The sequence below is a fragment of the Notamacropus eugenii genome, chromosome 2 (genome assembly GCF_028372415.1).
Source record: "Notamacropus eugenii isolate mMacEug1 chromosome 2, mMacEug1.pri_v2, whole genome shotgun sequence".
In the NCBI taxonomy this organism is placed as follows: domain Eukaryota; kingdom Metazoa; phylum Chordata; class Mammalia; order Diprotodontia; family Macropodidae; genus Notamacropus; species Notamacropus eugenii.
In genome coordinates, this window is record NC_092873.1 from 461559074 (window position 1) to 461578391 (window position 19318).

At 35.0% G+C, this 19318-nt stretch overlaps 1 protein-coding gene across 5 annotated transcripts in view; it reads right to left on the reverse strand.

Annotated features, from left to right (window-relative positions):
- Positions 1 to 19318, reverse strand: part of SMG7 (SMG7 nonsense mediated mRNA decay factor) — a 107386-nt gene that overhangs the window by 22697 nt on the left and 65371 nt on the right. For all 5 annotated transcript variants that reach the window (XM_072648427.1, XM_072648428.1, XM_072648429.1 and 2 more), the window contains 6 exons: positions 17929 to 18046; positions 16387 to 16519; positions 4136 to 4307; positions 2788 to 2859; positions 1139 to 1289; positions 547 to 682 (listed from right to left, as the gene is read on the reverse strand). In XM_072648427.1, coding sequence (XP_072504528.1) covers positions 547 to 682; positions 1139 to 1289; positions 2788 to 2859; positions 4136 to 4307; positions 16387 to 16519; positions 17929 to 18046 — 782 coding nt within the window. The remainder of the gene's footprint in view (positions 1 to 546; positions 683 to 1138; positions 1290 to 2787; positions 2860 to 4135; positions 4308 to 16386; positions 16520 to 17928; positions 18047 to 19318) is intronic.

Here is a 19318-nt window from a genome sequence, read left to right on the forward strand (position 1 = left end):
TTTCAAGACCTTTGGACTAAAAGATAATAATTAAATATTTTTGTAGATACAGCAAAAGAAATAATTATACAATATTTTTCCAGACTTATTAAAAACATTCAGAATAAACATACATATAATAAAGAGGAGAAACAGTAACATATGGAAAATGTGACTAATTACCAAGTTACTGTTTACCTACTGACATCGGGAAATAAGTCAAGCACACTAGGACAGCCAAAAGTAGTACTTCAGGATCCTGGATCAGGCAGGTCCATTCATGGGATGGAGAAAGTAAAAGCTGTCCTTTGCACATATCTGCTATTTGATAGTCTCCCAGCAAAAGCAATGCTGCTTTCTTCCATGTTTTTTCCAAGTGATCTTCTGCATTTCAGTATAAGTTTGAAGAATAAGGAGCAGGAGACTGTAATACTTTGAATGCATCCTTCATGGTCATGGGCAGCTATTGATAGTTGCCATATTAAAATCAGAAGACCTTTCAGCCTAACCCAACCTCATATTTTGGATTTAGAAATAATAAACAATTATGTTTCCTTGTGCTCTGACCTTAAACTGTTCCTCCAATTTCTCTCGAAGAGGGCTCAGCTTCTCTAAACTCTTGCTCAGGTACACGTGACCATGGAATTTAATAAAGGCTTTGATGAAGTCAGAAACACCCCATCTAGTTTTCACCTCATCCCGGCTGTAACATGAAAAAAAAACACAAAAACTTTTTTTCAGTCTTAAATAGAAAAAAATGACTAATCTCTTAAAGATTTTCAACACAAATTACACCTTTATAAGCAAATAAAACAGTAGGGTTCTTTGTGGAACTGAGTATACTTCCCACTAAAGCACAGTATAAAATATGGCTGAACTTACCAATATATACCCCAATAAAAGTAACTGATATTTTTCTAATATTTTTTCTCATCTATTTTACTGAACACATACACAAATTTCTAAGTCTATTACATTGACTCCATGCTTCAAAAAAAAAAAAAAAAAGGCATAACAGATGGAGCTGTCTTATTTGTAAGCCTGAAAGTGCCATCTGAATGAGAGATGCACAAATGTAGCAACTCTTATCTGACATACAAAGTCTATAGCTAGGCCTACCACAGGGGAACACAAGTGTCCCAAGAGAAGCTGGGCAAACCTTTCCAGTGCTTTAGAAAGTGCTTTTTGAAGATTAGTAGAGGCAGCTGGGAAAGGGAACTTCACAGCGATGCTTCTGCAGTAGTAGAAAATTGTGGTCAGATGGTCTCCTTTGGAAGAAGCTAAAATAGCCAACTGATTGTAAGGCTGACCTAGAGGAAAAAACACACCCTTATTTATGGAACTGTCAAGTATCTACCACGATGATACAAGAAAGCAATCTCAGAATTCACAACGAAAACCTAGACATTCCAGACCTATGCTTATTTTGCACGTAAATCAAGAATTTCCTGAGTTAACCATGACCTCAAATGATCTTGAAGGGGAAGGGGATGTCTTTGGAGAAGGTGTTGTCCAGGGAAAGGAAGCAGGATTTGAATGAATGTGGCAGTGTGGCTCTCAAATCAAGCTCTGCCACTTACTGTCTTACTGTGACCTTTAGCCCAGTCCTTCATTGCTGGAGCCCTCAATGATTTTTATCTGTAACAAGGTGATTATTAATGAAGATTAAAAAAAAAAACTGGACATGGCCTATGTGGAAATTAGTTTTGATTGACTATACATGTTTGTAATGGGTTTTACTTCTCTTGTGTTGTTAAATGCAGATTCCTGGATGATTAAAACGAAATTTTTTAACTAGGGAAAAAAAGAGGTTGAACTAGACAGTATCTAAGATTTCTTCTAGCCCTAAATTTAGGCTCCCAAAAAGCAGATCATACTTTATTACCTGATATGTACCCACACTTCAGTTTCTAAGCCATTTAACTGAAGCAGAGTGAATTATAAGGGCCCAAGTCTCAAAAGACATCTTTTTGGAGGACCTAATGTAGTTAGATACAGCTGAACAAGAATTGCTTAATTTCTGTTAATATTTCCTTAATTCAAAAATCCTTAATTAATAGAAAACTCATGATAAACAAAAGCAATTTTACAGGCTTATAGTAACAAAGTACTAATATTTCCAGGGAAAAGGAGGAAGTAAAGCTAAGAGAAATAGTTCTTTCAGGGAGACCAAGAAGTTACAAGTTTTTTCTAAACAGTCTGAAAACTCATTGGAGAATGTCTATTTTATAATCTACTTGATCAAAAACAAAATTCACCTTATGTCAATAGTATGTACGCTGGCACACATTTAGAAGGAAAAGCCTAAAATGAGACCATAGGTTTAGAGCTGAAAAAGACTTTAAGTATTAATTAGTCCAACTCACACAGTTTACAGATGAGGAAATCGAATCCCAGACAGATGTGGGAATTTGTCCAAGGTCACAAAGGAAAATGGAGGAGAAAGGATTTGAAACTAGGTCCAATGCCTCATGTGCAGTGTTTCTTTTCACTGTGCCACACAGATGTTGGGAATAGTGAACTGACATGACTTCAACTGAAGAGGAAACTCCCTCTACCAATACAGGCTGGCACCATCTCTGCAAATTGCAGTCCTAGAGAGTTGGAGGGCTCAGAGGTTCAATGATTTGCCTAGGTCTTCCTGGTTTCAAAGATGGCTCTCTATTCTCTAAGACAAGGTGCCTCTCACATGTCACTGCTATAAAACTGAAAATAAGCCTTTAAAAATATTGAGGAATAATTTCCTCATATTTTGAAAGAATGAAACAGGCACCCAACTGCTCTTTAATCTTTACAGGACTCACTCACCATTGGAGGGGACAAGCTGAGCAGCATGCCTATAGTAGGACTCTGCCTGGCTGGTCTGGTTCCTATAGCGAGCTGAAAGCCGGAGAAAAATAAAGTGAACAAATAAAACACTAAATCTTCCTTTCCTTTCCGAATTACCCCAATTTTCCTGCCTGTTTGTTTAAAAATCTACAAACTATGAATATAATACAATTTACTTACGACTCATTACAGAGAGAACATATAAATAGTTTAAAATAAATTAACTGTAGGATTATGTGTGCAGTGTCCGTCTTCTTCTATGATTTGGGACATTCAGCATGTAACCAATTGTAAAGCTTACCTAGCCCCCATTTTCAGGTCCTCCAGTGTCATGCATCACCAGCTCCCATTATGGACTATGCTGGTGACCTGGAGCCGGCCCACAAGAAGGGGTGATTTTATATGGCACTTAAAAACAAAACAAAACAAAAAACACTATACAATATGATCTGGCAAATAGTTTATTTCTTTAAAATCTCAATGTGATTTTTAAAATGCCTCCAAACCCCTTTTGGGATATAAAGGATGTGTGTGCAAAAAATACAATTAAAGCAAGAACAACTCAAACACACCGCTTCTTTAGCCTCTCCTACAGATAGCAGAATCTTGTGCTAATTTTGACATCACTCCACATGGAGCCAATGCCTATGGACATCAAAAGACCTAAAAAAAATGCTAACTTAAAATCAACCTTTCCCTCACCTGCTATTTTAGGACAGCTAATACATAATCCTATAGTTAATTTATTTTATAACCATTTTAGGTCACCTTTAAAGGAATAGACACGTTGCAGAAACAAACAAGAGGAGTACAAGGCACTCAGCTAAAATAAATGCACAAGAAACATGAATCCTTTTCTAGAGAATATTCTGAAAGGAAATAAAGTTGTTTAAAAATTGCTAACTCCTAGTGTGTATCAATAAAAAGAAATAAACTAGTCAATTAGCTTCTAAAAGGAATAACATAATGAAGAAAAAACATTATACCCTTACTTAGAATACCTTATAACACTTTAAAAAGCCTAACGTAAACTAAATTTTGGCTGTTTACCATATACTTATAGAGCAACACTGTCCCTTTGCTTAGTCTGTGTAAGATTTGTACTGATGTGGAAGTTGCTTTTTTCAAAGGCTTCCTGCTTAAGTTATTCCAAAGTACTTAGAGATTCTACATTCCTTATAGCACATTTCACATCACCCTCATAAAATCTCAATTCAGAATGCTTGGGTAAGTTGCTGGTCAGTTGAAAGTAAACAGGTTTTGTCCTATGACTATACTCCAAGGAAAAAAGGGGCATCTCAATGATCTTTTCACTTCAAAGGCTCACCAATGTCTCCAAGGTGGACGAGGCAGTGCTGGCAGATATATGAGCAGGAGCTAGACTGTGGCTTCACTATGGCGCTGGTATGCGTCTGTTTATTGCTGATAATCCCCAGCTGGGAAGACTTTACACGGCAAGGTAAATCTACATTAAACACTGTGCACAGCTCCTGTAACAACTAAAAGAGAGACAAATGACAGATTTAAAAGGTGACTTGGAGCATTTTTTCTGTGAGGGTTTCTACAAGTAAGTAGTTTGAATACCGCATATAGTAGAACACTGATTAAAAAACTACAGCTAAATTTTATAGCAAAATCAGTAATGTAAATAGAATCCTATAAGAAGAACTTGAATTTACTCATCAAAAACCAACTCTTCATTAATTTTTCAGAAATGCAGGAAAAGATCCAAAGGCAAAAGAGTTAGTGAAAAAAATTGTTTTCTGGAATTGTTAACATTCTAAACATCTATCTGCACATTGCAGTGAGTATGAGCCCTTTCATATACTTAAAACTATACAACCTCAGTAGACCACTTAGACATTTAAATAAATATGATATAATAAAAGTAAATAATCTAACTATAAGCCTTTCTGGAAAAAGCAAAAATTTTGGGCAAGTATTTAGGTATATATCTAGCTCACTGGAAACTACATTATTTATCATGTAATATAAGAGCTCTCAAGGTGTATTCAGGAGTTCATCTGTACCTACAAATACAGCACTTGCATTTAATATGCACTAAACACCCATAAACGAATTAAAAAAAACTACTGAGGAAGTAGTGAGTTACATTTAAAAAGTTCTAGTTTCAAATTCTTACTAACACCAACAGAAATCCAGAGATGTTGAGAAATTGCTAGAAAAGTCTTCACTTCAGGAAGGTGATTATGGTGCCATGAGAAACAGGTGATAAAGCTTAAAAAAAAAACCCATAGGATCAAAGATTTAGAGCTGGAAGAGACCTCAGTCATCTAGCCTGTCTCTCAGTTTTATACACAAGCCATCTGAAAGGTCTGAACAGGTCATGGGACTTGTCCAAAGCCATCACCCAGTTTCGTTTTGCACCTGCCTGACATACTTTGGACTTCTCTGGCTCCTCCTTCTGACATGCCCTAGGAACCTTGTAGTTCGAAAATCTCTTGATCCTGCCCTACATGATAGAATCAATCTTGGTACTCACACTTCAACACATTTTCCTATTTTCCTATGATTGGAGATCAGAGGCCCGAACTCCAAGACAAATAGCTCCCTTCCTCCCTGGCTGCACCAGGATGGCATATCTCTCCTATCTCCACCTTCCTCCTGTCTTTTCAGCTTCCTTTTGTGTATTGTCTTCACACATTAGATTGTAAGCTCACTGAGTGCAGGTACTGTTTCCCCCATGATTTGTACTCCCAGCACTTAGGGTATTCCTTGGCACATAGGCGCTTAATAAAATAAGGTTCTCTGACTGCAAATTCAGCATGCTTTCGCCATTTTATCTTCTTGAGATGTAAGGTTTAAAATCTCTCTTTGGCACCTAGCAATCATGCATGCCATTAAGTTTGTAGCTGTTTCTCTGAATTATTCTAGAAAAATCTACGTGGAGATATTTGGAATTTTGTCTAGAGGCTCAAGTCTTAATAATGGAGAATACTGATTTTTGCCAAGACACACACATCACTTTCATGACATTTCTAGATTCAATTATACTTATTAAATGAGCAAACTACACCAATAATAGAGAATGTCTACAGTTGTTTTCTGTGATAACATTTGGAATTGTAACTATTTATGGTAAAGAAATGCGGCATCCCCTTTAAGAAACCCACAATTTAGTTACATTCAATTCAATAAACATTGTGTCTACCTCCTGGGACTCACTTATTAGAAAACAATCAGGGAGGTTCTAAAAGGCCAGTCAATACATAAAACTAGATGGAAGCAAGCAAGAACGGCAGCAATCACGTAGATAAACCATAAGTAACAAACACAATACACACCATGCCAGGGAAACAGAACTCTCAGTTCTTCATGAAGCTTTAAGTGTAAAGCAGAGGGGCTAAAATTGGGAAATCTTTAACAAATAAAAATACAATACAACACACAATACTAATTTGTGGTTTTCTAAGTCACTTCTGCTGTAGGAAGAAGTTTTTTTGAGTTTATTTGAGTTTGACATCACTGGTCTAGAGTGAGAATGTGATCTGGGAGAAAGGTTCATTCCTGATTTAAGTAGGGCAGGATCAAAAACAAAGGAAAGGACAGCATGTGTTGTAGTATTCAGAAAACGCTGGATAGAAGATGTAGTATTTGACTTGGTTTGGGGGTTTGTTTGGCTTGACAATATTTATTACAAGGGTTTTTTATTTCCCCAGTAAGGTAGAAAAGAAAAAAAAACCCAATGCTTGTTAACTGCAAAAAAGTAAATTTAAAAGACAACTGAATTTTAAAAGTAAAGTGACATGATCAGATGTGTAAAGCCTAGTACTCTGGTAGCTATATACAGGAAGTGATAAGAGTGGAAAGGGAAGGAAATCTCCTAAAGACTTGTCAATAGTATATATATGTAAAAATAATAAGATGGGAGTAGAAAGAATAGAGAAGGACTGTATGCAAAAAAATGTGATGACAATGATTGAAATAGAAGAGGGAAGAATAAACGATAATCTTAAGGTTACAAACATGAGAGAAAAGGTGAATGGGACTACCACAAAAACAAAGAATGTTATCAAGAGAAGCAGGCTTTTAGGGGTAGGGGTGGAACAGGGAAAGCATTTATGGCTATGCTGAGCTTGAGATGACAGTAAAACATCCAGATAAATGAGGGCCAGGGTTCAAGATGAATTTCAGGCCAGGAAAAAGATTTCTAATATTTCTAAGTCATCTGAATATTGGTAGAAATAGTTACCTCTTCCACACTGTGACTTTCCCCATTGTAGTTCCAATATATCACAGGCTGGCATAAGGAATTAAATGGGAATTTGGGGGGAGTTTTGTGGATGCCACAGAGGACACGCAGAGGCCAGCAGATGACACAGAGCCTATGACCAAATACTTATCCCAAATTTTACAATAAGGTACTGTAAACACTTCATAAAGGAAAAATTCAAACTTCTCCTCTGGTGCAATAGGAGGGCCAAAAAATTTTACATAATTTAGATCGCAGGATGCCATGCCCCTATATGATGGAAGAGATCACTGTCCAAACTTTGAAAATGAAAGTAGTTGGTAAAGGAGAGAGGACAGAGAAAAGCAAAACCTAATAGGTGGCTGGGAAAAGTTAAGAGGGTTAGGCCAATGACAAGTCAAAGAAGGAATAGTTCTCAGATCGGAAAAATATGGTGGCTCTGAAACCAAAGGAAGAAAGTATCTAGTAGCTGAAGTCAACAGGGTCAAAAGCTGTAAGAGAGGACAAAGAGGACATGAGTGGAAAAAGCCATTGTCTATAACCACTAGCTGGCCGATAGTGAGCTCTGAACGGGCAGTTTCAGGAGAATGACACAGGCAGAAGATTATCAAAAACTAAAGACAGAGTGAGTAGTAAAGTGCAATTAGGTACAAACAACTTTATCTAGAAGTTACGGAGGAGAAACGAAAAGAACAGGGTAGCAGGATGTGCTAGAAAATAATAATGCACAGCTTTTTAGCACTGGAGTAACCCAAGGAAGTCTATAAAAATTTAATTATATTTAACTTGCACCTAATAAAAGCACTATACAATATATAGTGGAATATAGGAAGAAGCCATTAGAATAAAGGGAGTAACTGCTAAAGCAAAATCCTAGAAATAAGAGGAAGAAACAGGAGCAAAAAGGTAGAATCAGTAGAATTTTTAACAAGTATGATCAACTTGATTCCATGACTATTTACCAGCTCTACAGTAGGACTGGAAAAATCCAATGACACAGTTTACATCAAGGACCAGAGAGTCATAAGCTGGAAACAATGAAAAGTCAGGGGAAACAAGGAATCTTAGGACCATAGTTTGTGATTCAGTACTCGGTGAAGAGAACAAAAGACCTTCTTCCTCTTGTGTAAGACGAAAGTAACAGGTGATGATGGTGACACTTCAGGAAAGGAATAAGGGAGCCAAGTAACTCACCGTGGATGTTCTCAATTTTCTTTGTGAAGTGGAAAGTTATGTCGTCATCTACTGCCAAGTTTGAGTGATGGTGAGATGAGGATTTTTTAAAAAAGAAAAAGTGTTTTGGAACAATCATGCAAAGTATGAGACAGAGAATGAATATAGGTAGAAATGTTGAATTTTTAACAGGTTCCATGATCAACTTGATTCCATGGCTATTTACCAGCTCTACAGTAGGACTGGAAAAATCCAATGATACAGTTTATGAAAAGTCAGGGGAAACAAGGAATTTTAGGGCCACAGTTTGTGAAATACTAAAGGGGCAGGTCACAGGGATCAATACAAGATAAAGAGACAAGTAAAGCCAGAGTGGAATAATAGTAATCACTATCAGGGGTCTATAAATAGATTTAGTGTGCAGCAGTAGGAGAGTTGAAAGCATAAGAAGTTGTAGAAGAGTGGAATTTTAAACATTCCCAATCTTGGAGGTAATGCAATTTTGTGAGATGGTGACTTCTGAGGTGTAATTACATGTGTAAATGGTTCAAATGGATTATACGGAAGTTTCCAGAGTGAGAGAAGTTAAAAGAATTGTGTTCAGTTTTTTTAGAATACTGAAGTTTCTGAGAATGAGAGCAAGGGATAGGTAGAGGTTTGAATAGGCTGAGAAAGCTGGAAAAATGGTATGGGAATCGGTAACAGCAATAAAATATAATGCAATGGTGGGTAAATAGAATTTCAGAGTTAGAAGGAACTGTATAGGTCAGATAGTTCTGAGGCCCTCATTTTACAGTAAAAAGACCAGTGATTTGCCTCTGAAGCCACATGATTAATTATTAGCAAAAGTGAAACTGGAATCCAGATCTCTTTAATCCTTTTCAGTGCTATCCACTACAACACAATGCCATCTGTCTATGAAATAACACTCCCTATTTCTGAGAACACAGTTGAGAACCAAGAAAAGAAAAAAAGCTCTAAGTTAAGTAAAAGAGTTGTCATAAAGCTTTGCTCTGAATGATCAGACAGTCAGAATCTCTTTCATGAAACCTATTTTTCTCTCATTTTAAAAAGAATTCCAACAAACTTTGTTATCTGATCTCCCAGTCTAGAAAAGATTAAAAACCTTAAATTAGGAAAAGAGAAAGTAGGAAAGAGAGGGTTTTAAAAAGGAAGAAGAGACTCTACAGGCAGATATACTGACTAATTTAAGTAGAGTGATGGTTAACAGTAATCAGAGAAACACAAAAACCGTAACATAACAAGAACTTCATTCTCACTCACCTCCCAGCATTTTAGGGCCATTAAAAAATATAGGTTTAAAAGTTTCACACATCATATTCTCAGAAGACACTAACACCTAACAAAACTGTACATTAAATAATATTCTCAATGATAACCCCAAATCATCAAGAAATATTAAATTATGCATATTGTCTTCTGTTTAAGAAAGCACTAAACTGTCATAAGAAATGACAGGGAATACTATAATTATTATTTACCTAGCAAAGCATGTGACACTATTCCTGTGGAAATAATGAAGTGTGGACTAGAAACTGTATGTAGAAAAGAATACAATTAGATAATCTAGAACTGGCTGAATAGCTTCTGACTCAAAACATAGCATTTAAATGGCTTAATGTTCATTTGGCAAGTGGTCTCCAGTGGACTGGCTGTCTTCGGGGATCTGGGCTTCAACAAATATTGTTCAATATTCTGACCACTGATTAGGATCAAGATAGAAATGTCATGCTTATCAAATATGGAAATGACACAAAGCATAGAGGGAGAAAAAACACATTAGATGACAGTCAAGATGTTCATAGAGCACTTGACTATTATCTAATATGATGAAATTCAACAGATATAAATGTAAAATCTTATACATGGGTTCAAAAACTCCATTTCATAAGGTAAGGATGGGGAACTCATATTTAGATGCCTATTTGTCTGAGGGTTCTACTCAACTCTAAGTTCAATGAGTCTGCAGCACAATATAACATCCACAAAAGGGAGGACCCATCTTGGGTTGCACTGAAAAAAATGTAACCTCCAAGAATATGAAAATGATCATCCCTTGTATGCAGTTGTATAGTCAGGCCACCTCTGGATGACCATGTTCAGTTTTGGGCATCACCACGTAAAGACATCTATCAGCTGGAGATTGTCCAGAGGAGAGCTATCAGAATGGAAATGAACCTTGAGTCTGTTCATAAGGATCAGCTGAAACAACTGAGGCTGTTTAGCATGCAGTAATGAGAAGGGCAGTCACCTGGAATCCAGATGGAAGAACTAGAATATTAGGTAGAAGATGTAACGAAACTTTCCTAAACAATTTTTTTACAAATGAAATGGGCTGCCTCACCTACATCAATGGAAGTCTTCAAAGCAGGGGCTGAATAACCACTTGCCAGATATCTTATAGTAAGGATTAATTTCAGATATGAATTGGACTAGAGGGCCATTGGGGTCCTTTCTAATTCTCAAATTCTGTGCTTCTGAGAAGAATGCAGAGAAATATGAGAAATCTTTCATGAATGGATACAGGGTAAAAAGGAAGTAGAGCCAAAAAAAAAATTTGAATGGAAAATAATGAAGTACAACTGAACACTATATAAATACTAATGGTCAAGCTTGGTCAAGAAGAATTAGAAAAAACAAACTGCACTCTCGCTTTATTGCAGACCTGGAAACCATGGAAACAGAATATCCCATATATTATCAGACTTGATTTATGTGTTAGTTGATTTTGTTGAACTTTGTTACAATAAGAGAGAGGAAGGATATATTCATAAATGTGATAGAAAAAAACAAAAGACATCAATAAAACTAATCAAAAGGTAGAATTATACACAAAATATATTTTTTTTCAATTCCATCAAAACTGATTTCAATTTTGGTACCTAAGGTAAGTTCCAGCTACACGGAAAATTCACTTCAACAGAACATTTGGTTTCTGATAGAGGAAGTCTTAATTAAGTCAGTTTGGTAAACTACGTGGAAATAGCTGTCCCTGATGTAACTGTATCTACACCACCATACCGACAACATAACAATTACTGAAGAAATGAAGACTTCCAGAGAATATGTTTCCATAAGTAATCAAAAAATAAGTATTTATTGCATCCCTACTTACTAAGTGTAAGCACTGGGGCTACAAACAAAAAGAATGAAATGATCCCTAGTCACGAGGAGCTTACGTGTAAGGAAATAAGTACTTAGGTAAATATGTGCAACATAAATACAAAGAGAATATAAGTAGTTAAATACAAGGCAATTGGAGAGGGAAGGCAAGAGCAGCTGGAAAGATTAGGAAAGATTTTCTATGGAAAATGGTGCTTAAATTATATCTTTAAAAAAGACACTACGATACAGAGGATTAAGAAGAATATATATTCAGGTATGTGGAATGGAGAGAGAAAAGGCAAGGACATGAAATATGACGTATCCCCATGGGCAATTGTTAATGGGAGACTAAAGCTGAGGGGATAGTCGAGGGCTGGAAAAAGCAAGAGTGAGATCTGTAACTCATCGGCACAACAGTGTTTGGTAACATTTGGATGCTAACGTAATGTTAATATAAAAAGGTTTTATTAAATCTAAGGGGCACATAGTGCCTACACAGAAACTAACCATGTATTTGAGCATAAAAACCTCACAATTCAATGCAGAAAAGCAGAAATATTAAATGCATCCTTTTCAGATCAAGATTCAATAAAAATTACATTCAACAAAGGGCTACGGAAACAGATGAAAAATTAATGGGAAATTATATAATCTAATCCTAAAAAATGAGTGGGTCAAAGAAATCATAGAACCAATAATTTCACTAAAGAGAATGACTAAAATTAGAGAACATATCAAAATTTATAGGATGGAGTCAAAGCAGTACTTAGGGGAAAATGTGTACCTCCAAAAGTTTACATCAATGAAAGAGAGAAAGTACCAGATCAACGAATTGGGCATGTAACCGAAAGAACTACAAAAAGAAAAATTAAAAATCCCAAATGAAATGCCAAATTGGAAATTCCCCAAAATCAAAGACATTAATAAAACTGAATGAAAACCACTGAAATAATAAATAAAACTCGGAGTAGGTTTTATGAAAAAAAAACAAAATAGATAAACCACTGATTAATTTGACTTAAAAAAAGGAAGAGGAAAATCAAATTAACAGCATCAAAAATGAAAAGAATGAATTCACCAATAGAGGAGATTATTTTGCCTAATTATATGCCAACAAATCTAAACATCTAAATGAAATTAATATTTACAAAAACATAAATTGCTCAAGTTAATAGAAGAGGAAATATAATACTTAAATAACCTATCTTAGAAAAAGAAACTGAATAAGCCATCAACGAGAAAAAATCCCCAGGACCTGATAGATCCAAGTGAATTCTACCAAACATTTGAAAAGCAATTAATTTAATACTATGTAAACTATTTGGAAAATTAGGCAAAGGGGTCCTACCAAATTCCTCTTAAGACAAAATTATGGTGCTGATACCTAAAGGAAGAGTAAACACAGAGAAAGAAAACTTATAGGCCAATTTCCCTGATACTGATGCAAAAATCTTAAATAAAACACTAGCAATGAGATTAAAGCACTATATCACAAAGACTATAGACTATGATCAGGTGGGATTCATAACAGGAATACAGGGCTGGTTCAATATTAGGAAAATATCAAAATAACTGACCAAATCAATAACAAAAACAACAAAAATCATACGGCTATCTCAACAGATGCAGAAAAAGCATCTGATAAAATACAACACACATTCCTATTAAAACCAGTAGAAAACATAGGAATAAATGAAGCTTTCTTTAAAATGATAAGCAGCATCTATCTAAAACCATCAGCAAATATATTATCTGCAAGAGCTAGAAGCTTTCCCAGTAAGATCAGGGATGAAGCAAAGATGCCCATTATCATCAATATTATACCAGAAATGCTAGCTATGGCTATAAGACAAGAAAAAGAAATGGAAGGAATTAGAATAAGTAATGAGGAAACAAAACTATCACTTTGTGCAGATGATACGATGATGTACTTAAAGAATCAATTAAAAAACTAGTTGAAATAGTTAACAATTGAATTTTGTTCAGAGCGAAGAATAGCATGGAATAAGAAAGAGAAAGGGCTTCAAAGTTAGGAAGCCCTTCTGAGTTTAAGTTTTTTCTCTGACACACACTGGCCAAAGAACTCTGGGCAAGCTATTTAGCTTCTCACTTCTCTGGACAAGTCTCTATGACTTCAGTTGCAGAGAAGATGCTGACCTACATTCGTAGAGTGAATATCCTAACCCACACGTTCCTTTTGCCAATGACAAATTATAGGTCCAGGCCTCATATCCCTATATTCATAGAAGATACAAACATTTAATAAAACATAAGGGATTCTAACAGGTGATATGACACAAATGAATGCAAAGTATATGAGGTTTGAGGAAGAAAAGATCATTCCAGAAATAAAAAAGAAAGGGAAAAATCAGCCACAGTTTCATGAAGAAAGCCACAAAGGCACAGAGAACTGTGAGTGGCAAGTATCCCAGTTTGGACAGACTGTAGAACAGGCGGAATGCCACAGTATGAAATGAACCTAGGGATTTTCAAAAGCCTTGAACGGTGGGCTAGGTAGCTGTGATTTTATTCACTGGGTAGTGTTTTAAAGAGAAAAGTGACACCATCAGATCTATACACAGGAAGATTAATTTGTCAGCAACATTTAAGATGGACTAGACAGAAGAGGATTTGGAAGAAAAATAGGTTAGAAAGCAAGTGAACTACTTCAGGAAGGGCGTAATATGGTTTTATATGCTATAATGGTGGCGCTGGCAAAAGAAAGGAGAGTATGTGATAGAAGTGTTACTGGGGACAAAGAAGAAACAATAGGGCAACTAATTACTACTGATGAGGGAAGAAAAAGAGTCAAAGATAGTAACTCAGGTTTCAAACCTGGATGAGGGATGAATGGTGCTACCATTAAAACTAATACTGAAATCACAAAGGAACAGGTTGGGAAGGAAAAAGACATTCAATTTTGGACATGGTGAGTTTGAGGCACCAATGAAAGCAACTATATCATAGATCTATGTCCTGTTTGTACATGAATTTTAGTTTTACACTTTAGCAAAAATGTCAAACATTGTGGAAAGCAATTGGGAATTATGTTAAACTAGTCATTAATGTCCATATCCTTTGCTCCAGAGTTCTCATTGTTAAGCCTATAGCCCAAGAAGGTTAAAGTCAGAAATAAAGGCCCTATATATAACCAAAATATTCATGTTTGTGGTATGAATCTAAACAAAAGTATATTTTCTTCGGTTGCGGAACGGTTAAGACAAACTGTGATGCATGATGGAATAACGCTGTCCAAGAAGAAAACCAAGAAGGAAAGAGTTATGTGAACTGATGATGCAAAGTCAAGTAAGCAGAAGGAAGAAGATCAATATATACATTATTAATGTAAACAATGCAATAGGAAATAAAACAGTAACAATAAATTGGCTCCTGTGTAATTAAAATGAGCAAGCTTGGCCCCAAAGAAGAAATGAGAAAATGGATAAGACAGGTGACTATGAAGTACGGCACACACTGTCAGACCTGGCTAATATGCTGGTTGGTTTTGCCAAATTGCTTTTTCTGCTCCTTCTTTTTTATTGTTTACCACAAGAGATGGATGGCTCTGGGGAGGGCAGGGGTTAAAGATTTACCTTAGAAATGAGAACGATGGGGGAAAAAATCCAAAATATATCAATTCTTTATATGCCTGGGTAAATGTGAAGCTGTATAAAATTCACTGTAAAAAAATAATATTGGGTAGGACTTAAAATTGAAGAAAAAGTCCACAAGGTTTCAGAACTAGATAATGATATGTCAGTACCTCTCTTCAGAAGTATTAATATAGGCAAAGTTTGAAAATAAATGTTATGTTATAACTGATTATCCTATCTACCTGGTGTTAGCAACAATGCTAACAAAAACTGTCCATTTATTATTAAATGGAAAGATTTAATAAATTGATACCAAGCTAGTTTCCAGGATTTGATACTAATTCCCCTCCCTAACAATCTCCAATTTAAAACAACTCCCAGAATCAGAGGATACAGCAGTAAAATAGGAGCACAGAGAGGCATCACCAAAGAGCTCTTCCAGGGCAAGAACTGATTATCCTTTATTTTTGTTTGTGCTCAGAGTTACATGCTAATATATGCAAAAAAAAGGTATTAAATTATAGAAGAAATTATACATGAGACAAGTATTCTAAAGGATTCTGATAATCTTAAAATTCCATAGTCAAAAGTAAAAGGTAATTTTAAAGTACAAAGATAAAATTTGTTCTCCCAGAGATACTGGCTTACTAGAGGATTACTAAGACTAAGAAAAAGTTAAAGGGTAAAGACAGATTATATGCAACTTGTAATAATAAAATATATATAATTATGAATATAAATAAAATGCAGAATAGTAAAAACTCTTCCAAATTCAGGATAGAATGGAAGGAGAACTACAATGGACTCATTACGTGACTTTAGGCAAGTTAGTTGACCTTCCTGGGAGTCTCTTTCTGTATCAAATGAGAGGCAGGACAAGTCCTAATGTATCTTCCAGTTCTAGGAACCTATACAGCCTAAAACACTTCAAAGTTGTGAAACGAATTTCACTGAAGAAATTCTATACGAATTCATATCATACTCCCAAGTTTCACTATTTATCTTCTACCATCATGTTTCCACCCACTTTCAGAACACACAGAAATCATATCCAAAATTTCACATTTACCATAATATTGTCTAAAAAAAGGGAAAAAAACAGATAAAGCTAAATGATTTTCCTTAATCAATGCTCATGAGTTCTTTTCTAATGAAATAGCTATCTTACTATCCTTTCAGTATAGTATCACCTTTTAAAAAGAATGGATTTATGCAAATATCTGCAAACATGCACAAAGACACACATTAAAAGGTCTATGCTTATGTTTATGATCTATCCTTTGGCATTTCATGTGACAAACTCCAGGATATCTTCATATATTGGGTGCTCGATGTTCTGTTCAAAGGTTATCTTTCATAACTCCTGCTAACTACGCTGGGGAAGGGCACAGAAAGCATAGTAGTATGAAAAAGTTTAAAATATTTTTTCAGTAACTTCATAATCAAATCTGAAGGTTGCAAAGTAAAACTCACCTGAGTATAGAAGCCACTAGCTGCCTCTAAAAACAGAGAAAGGTTTGCTTGAACTTCACTCCGATTAGGGTTTGCTCGATTCTTTGCCTGGCCCTGTAGTGTTGTGATCTGATTCTTAAAGGCATGATTCCAGCTGAAAACAAAACGTAATTCTATTTGCTATAGCAGTGACTCACTGGGCAGACACTGGTCCCCCTGAGAACAAGAAAGAACTATTTGTTATAATTATAACATTCTGAACATTGAAATTATATTATAATTGCTCATTTGTTAAATGACTACCTATTCTTCTCTGATGTAGTACTGATATTACTTTGGAATCTGAACAAAACTAGTTAACACAAAATATTTGAACAGATTGTGGTATCAATTACCCATTTTTTTTTGAGTTTGAAAGACATCTTTATTTCTCTTATTTTGTCGTACTGATATTTTAGTAAATACAAAGTTCTCACATTGCATCTCTGTATTTTTTTTTAACAATTGTCAAGGAAGAAATTTTAGGGTTGGTGCTTTCTCTCTAAAAGTGGAGTTTCTGAGCTTAGTCAATTACCCATTTTCTATGGCCACTATAGCCAGTAACTATTAGGGCATCTGTTCAATGATATTCTTATAAAAGCTTGTTCCCAAGGCTATATGGTCTCATTAGTGTTTTCCCCACAACATTCAAATTTAAGTCAAAGACTTAAATTTCTGATCACTGAAATTAATGATATGAGCTATTTAAATCATGAAGTGATTCTCGTATTAATTCAGTTACACCAAGAGTCAGATTGTATCTCCAGTATGCACAGTAATGTACAATATATCACCTTCATTGTAACATGGAAAGTCTATTAAAAAATGTTTTAAAAAAATTAAAAAACATAGAAAAAACTGGAAAAAGAGAGTGGCTCAGATAAAGACCCAACAGAGTCACGTGGTTTAAGCCAAGATCTCTAAAACAAGCCATGTCCTCCCGTTCTAAGTTTTTCAAAGCAGAAGATTCACTACTCTGAAGAATCACTATGCTGAAGAATCACTATGCACTCCCTGACAATGTATAAAAGAGGTCTTTAACCTTGATCAATGATATCAATGATACTATGGAGTTTTACTTAAGAGAATTACACTTACTAAACATAGATTCTGCTAAATTGTTTGGAGAGCATCTTCCATTCACTCTCTTATCCCCCTCCATCTAATCAATCTTAATTTGTATGTCATGCTAAGCAAATACATAGTTATTTATAGCCTAATTACTCCACCTCCTCTTCTTAATGATAAAAGTATGTGTCTTAATAAAATTTGTTCTATATGCTCAACAGGACTGCCCTAAAGAGCCTGGTAATGAGGTTTTTGTGGTTCATTTCCTAAAACTCCTCATTCCATCCTTGAATTCTATTTTTACATTATTAAAATGGTCAAAGATTTTTATTTGAAGAATAAAACAATCAGCTTTCTAATGCAGGTTTATTTTGATAGCAGTTAAGAAAAAGGTTTTCTTAAAGTACTGAAAAGATCATTCTTCTATATAACTATACCCCAAATTTGAATACTTACAGATCCTGTTCCACTTTCTTGTCTAAAGCATACTCCAGATCAGTAACTAGCATTTTCTGGTACAGGTCTTGCAGAGCCTGCCTAGATGTCCAGACCTCAGCTGGACCCAGCTTGGAATCTGAGTAACAAAATAAATAAGTAAATAAATAAATCAATAAATCGAACTGTTTAACTTAGTGCACCATTTCAATCATTTCATTCTCTTTCCCTTGGCAAGGAAAACTACCATACAAAATACACTATCAAAATAGAAGCAAGAGTTTTAACCCTGAAATTTGTGAACTAGTTTTTTAAAAATTCTGATAAATGTTTACAATATAAATTTGGAGGTGGGGGGAGGGCAGTAATTCCATGTACTTTATGTGTTTAAAAACATTATTCTAAGGAGTCCAGAAGCTTTTCCAGAAAGCCCAAGGGATCCATGATACAAAAAAAAAAAAAAAAAAAGGTTAGGAATCTATGCAAAAAATGTTCTTGTACTACTAAATTTCTAAACTCTCCAGATGTAGCCTTTATCTAAACAATAAGGATAGGAAACGGCTAATGGATCAGGTTGACTTTAAAAGTTCTTTAGTTCTTTGATTTGTAGATACAAATACTGTAACTTAAACTCATGATCAAAAGAGTTTACAAAGAAAGGCAAGGGAAGTGATGTATACCAAAAGTGAAGCTGAGTGCTACTTTAACGTATGCTTCAATGCATGTTGGGGCTATTGTGACTAACAAGATGAAGAATTGGTCACTTTCTCTCATTATCACAAAGTCTCAAACCGATCCAAAACATCAATCAGCTGCCTTAATTTGCTATAGTTCTGGAACTGCTAGCAATAGCAATAAGACAAGAAAAAGAGGTAAAAGACAGTTAAGGATAGGTAAAGAGGAGATGAAACTATATCTATTTGTTAGGGGCATGATGGTTTACTTAGAAAATCTTTCCAAATCAGCAAGGATACTAATTAAGACTAATTGCTAATTAATTCAGCAAAACTACAAATTATAAATAAACCTTCAAAAATCAACAAATATTATGTATAATAACAAAGTTTAAGAGGAAGTTACAGAAGGGGAAATCTCAATCCAAAAGACTACAAAATGTGTAAAATATTTGGAGATCAATTTACCTAATTACACAAAACATTTGTACTGATTCAATTATAAAATGCTCCTTAAAAGACAAACAACAATAATAAAAAAGCCACTAAAAGAATAAATATTAGAGAGCTAGAGGAATATCTAGTGCTTGTGGTTAGGTCATGCCAATGTAACAAAAATGGTAGTTCTACCAAAATTAATTTACAGTTTAATGCTATACCAATCAAATCAGCAAAGGAATCCTTTATAGAACTTGATAAAATAGTAACATTTCAATTGGGAGAAACAAAAAATTTCT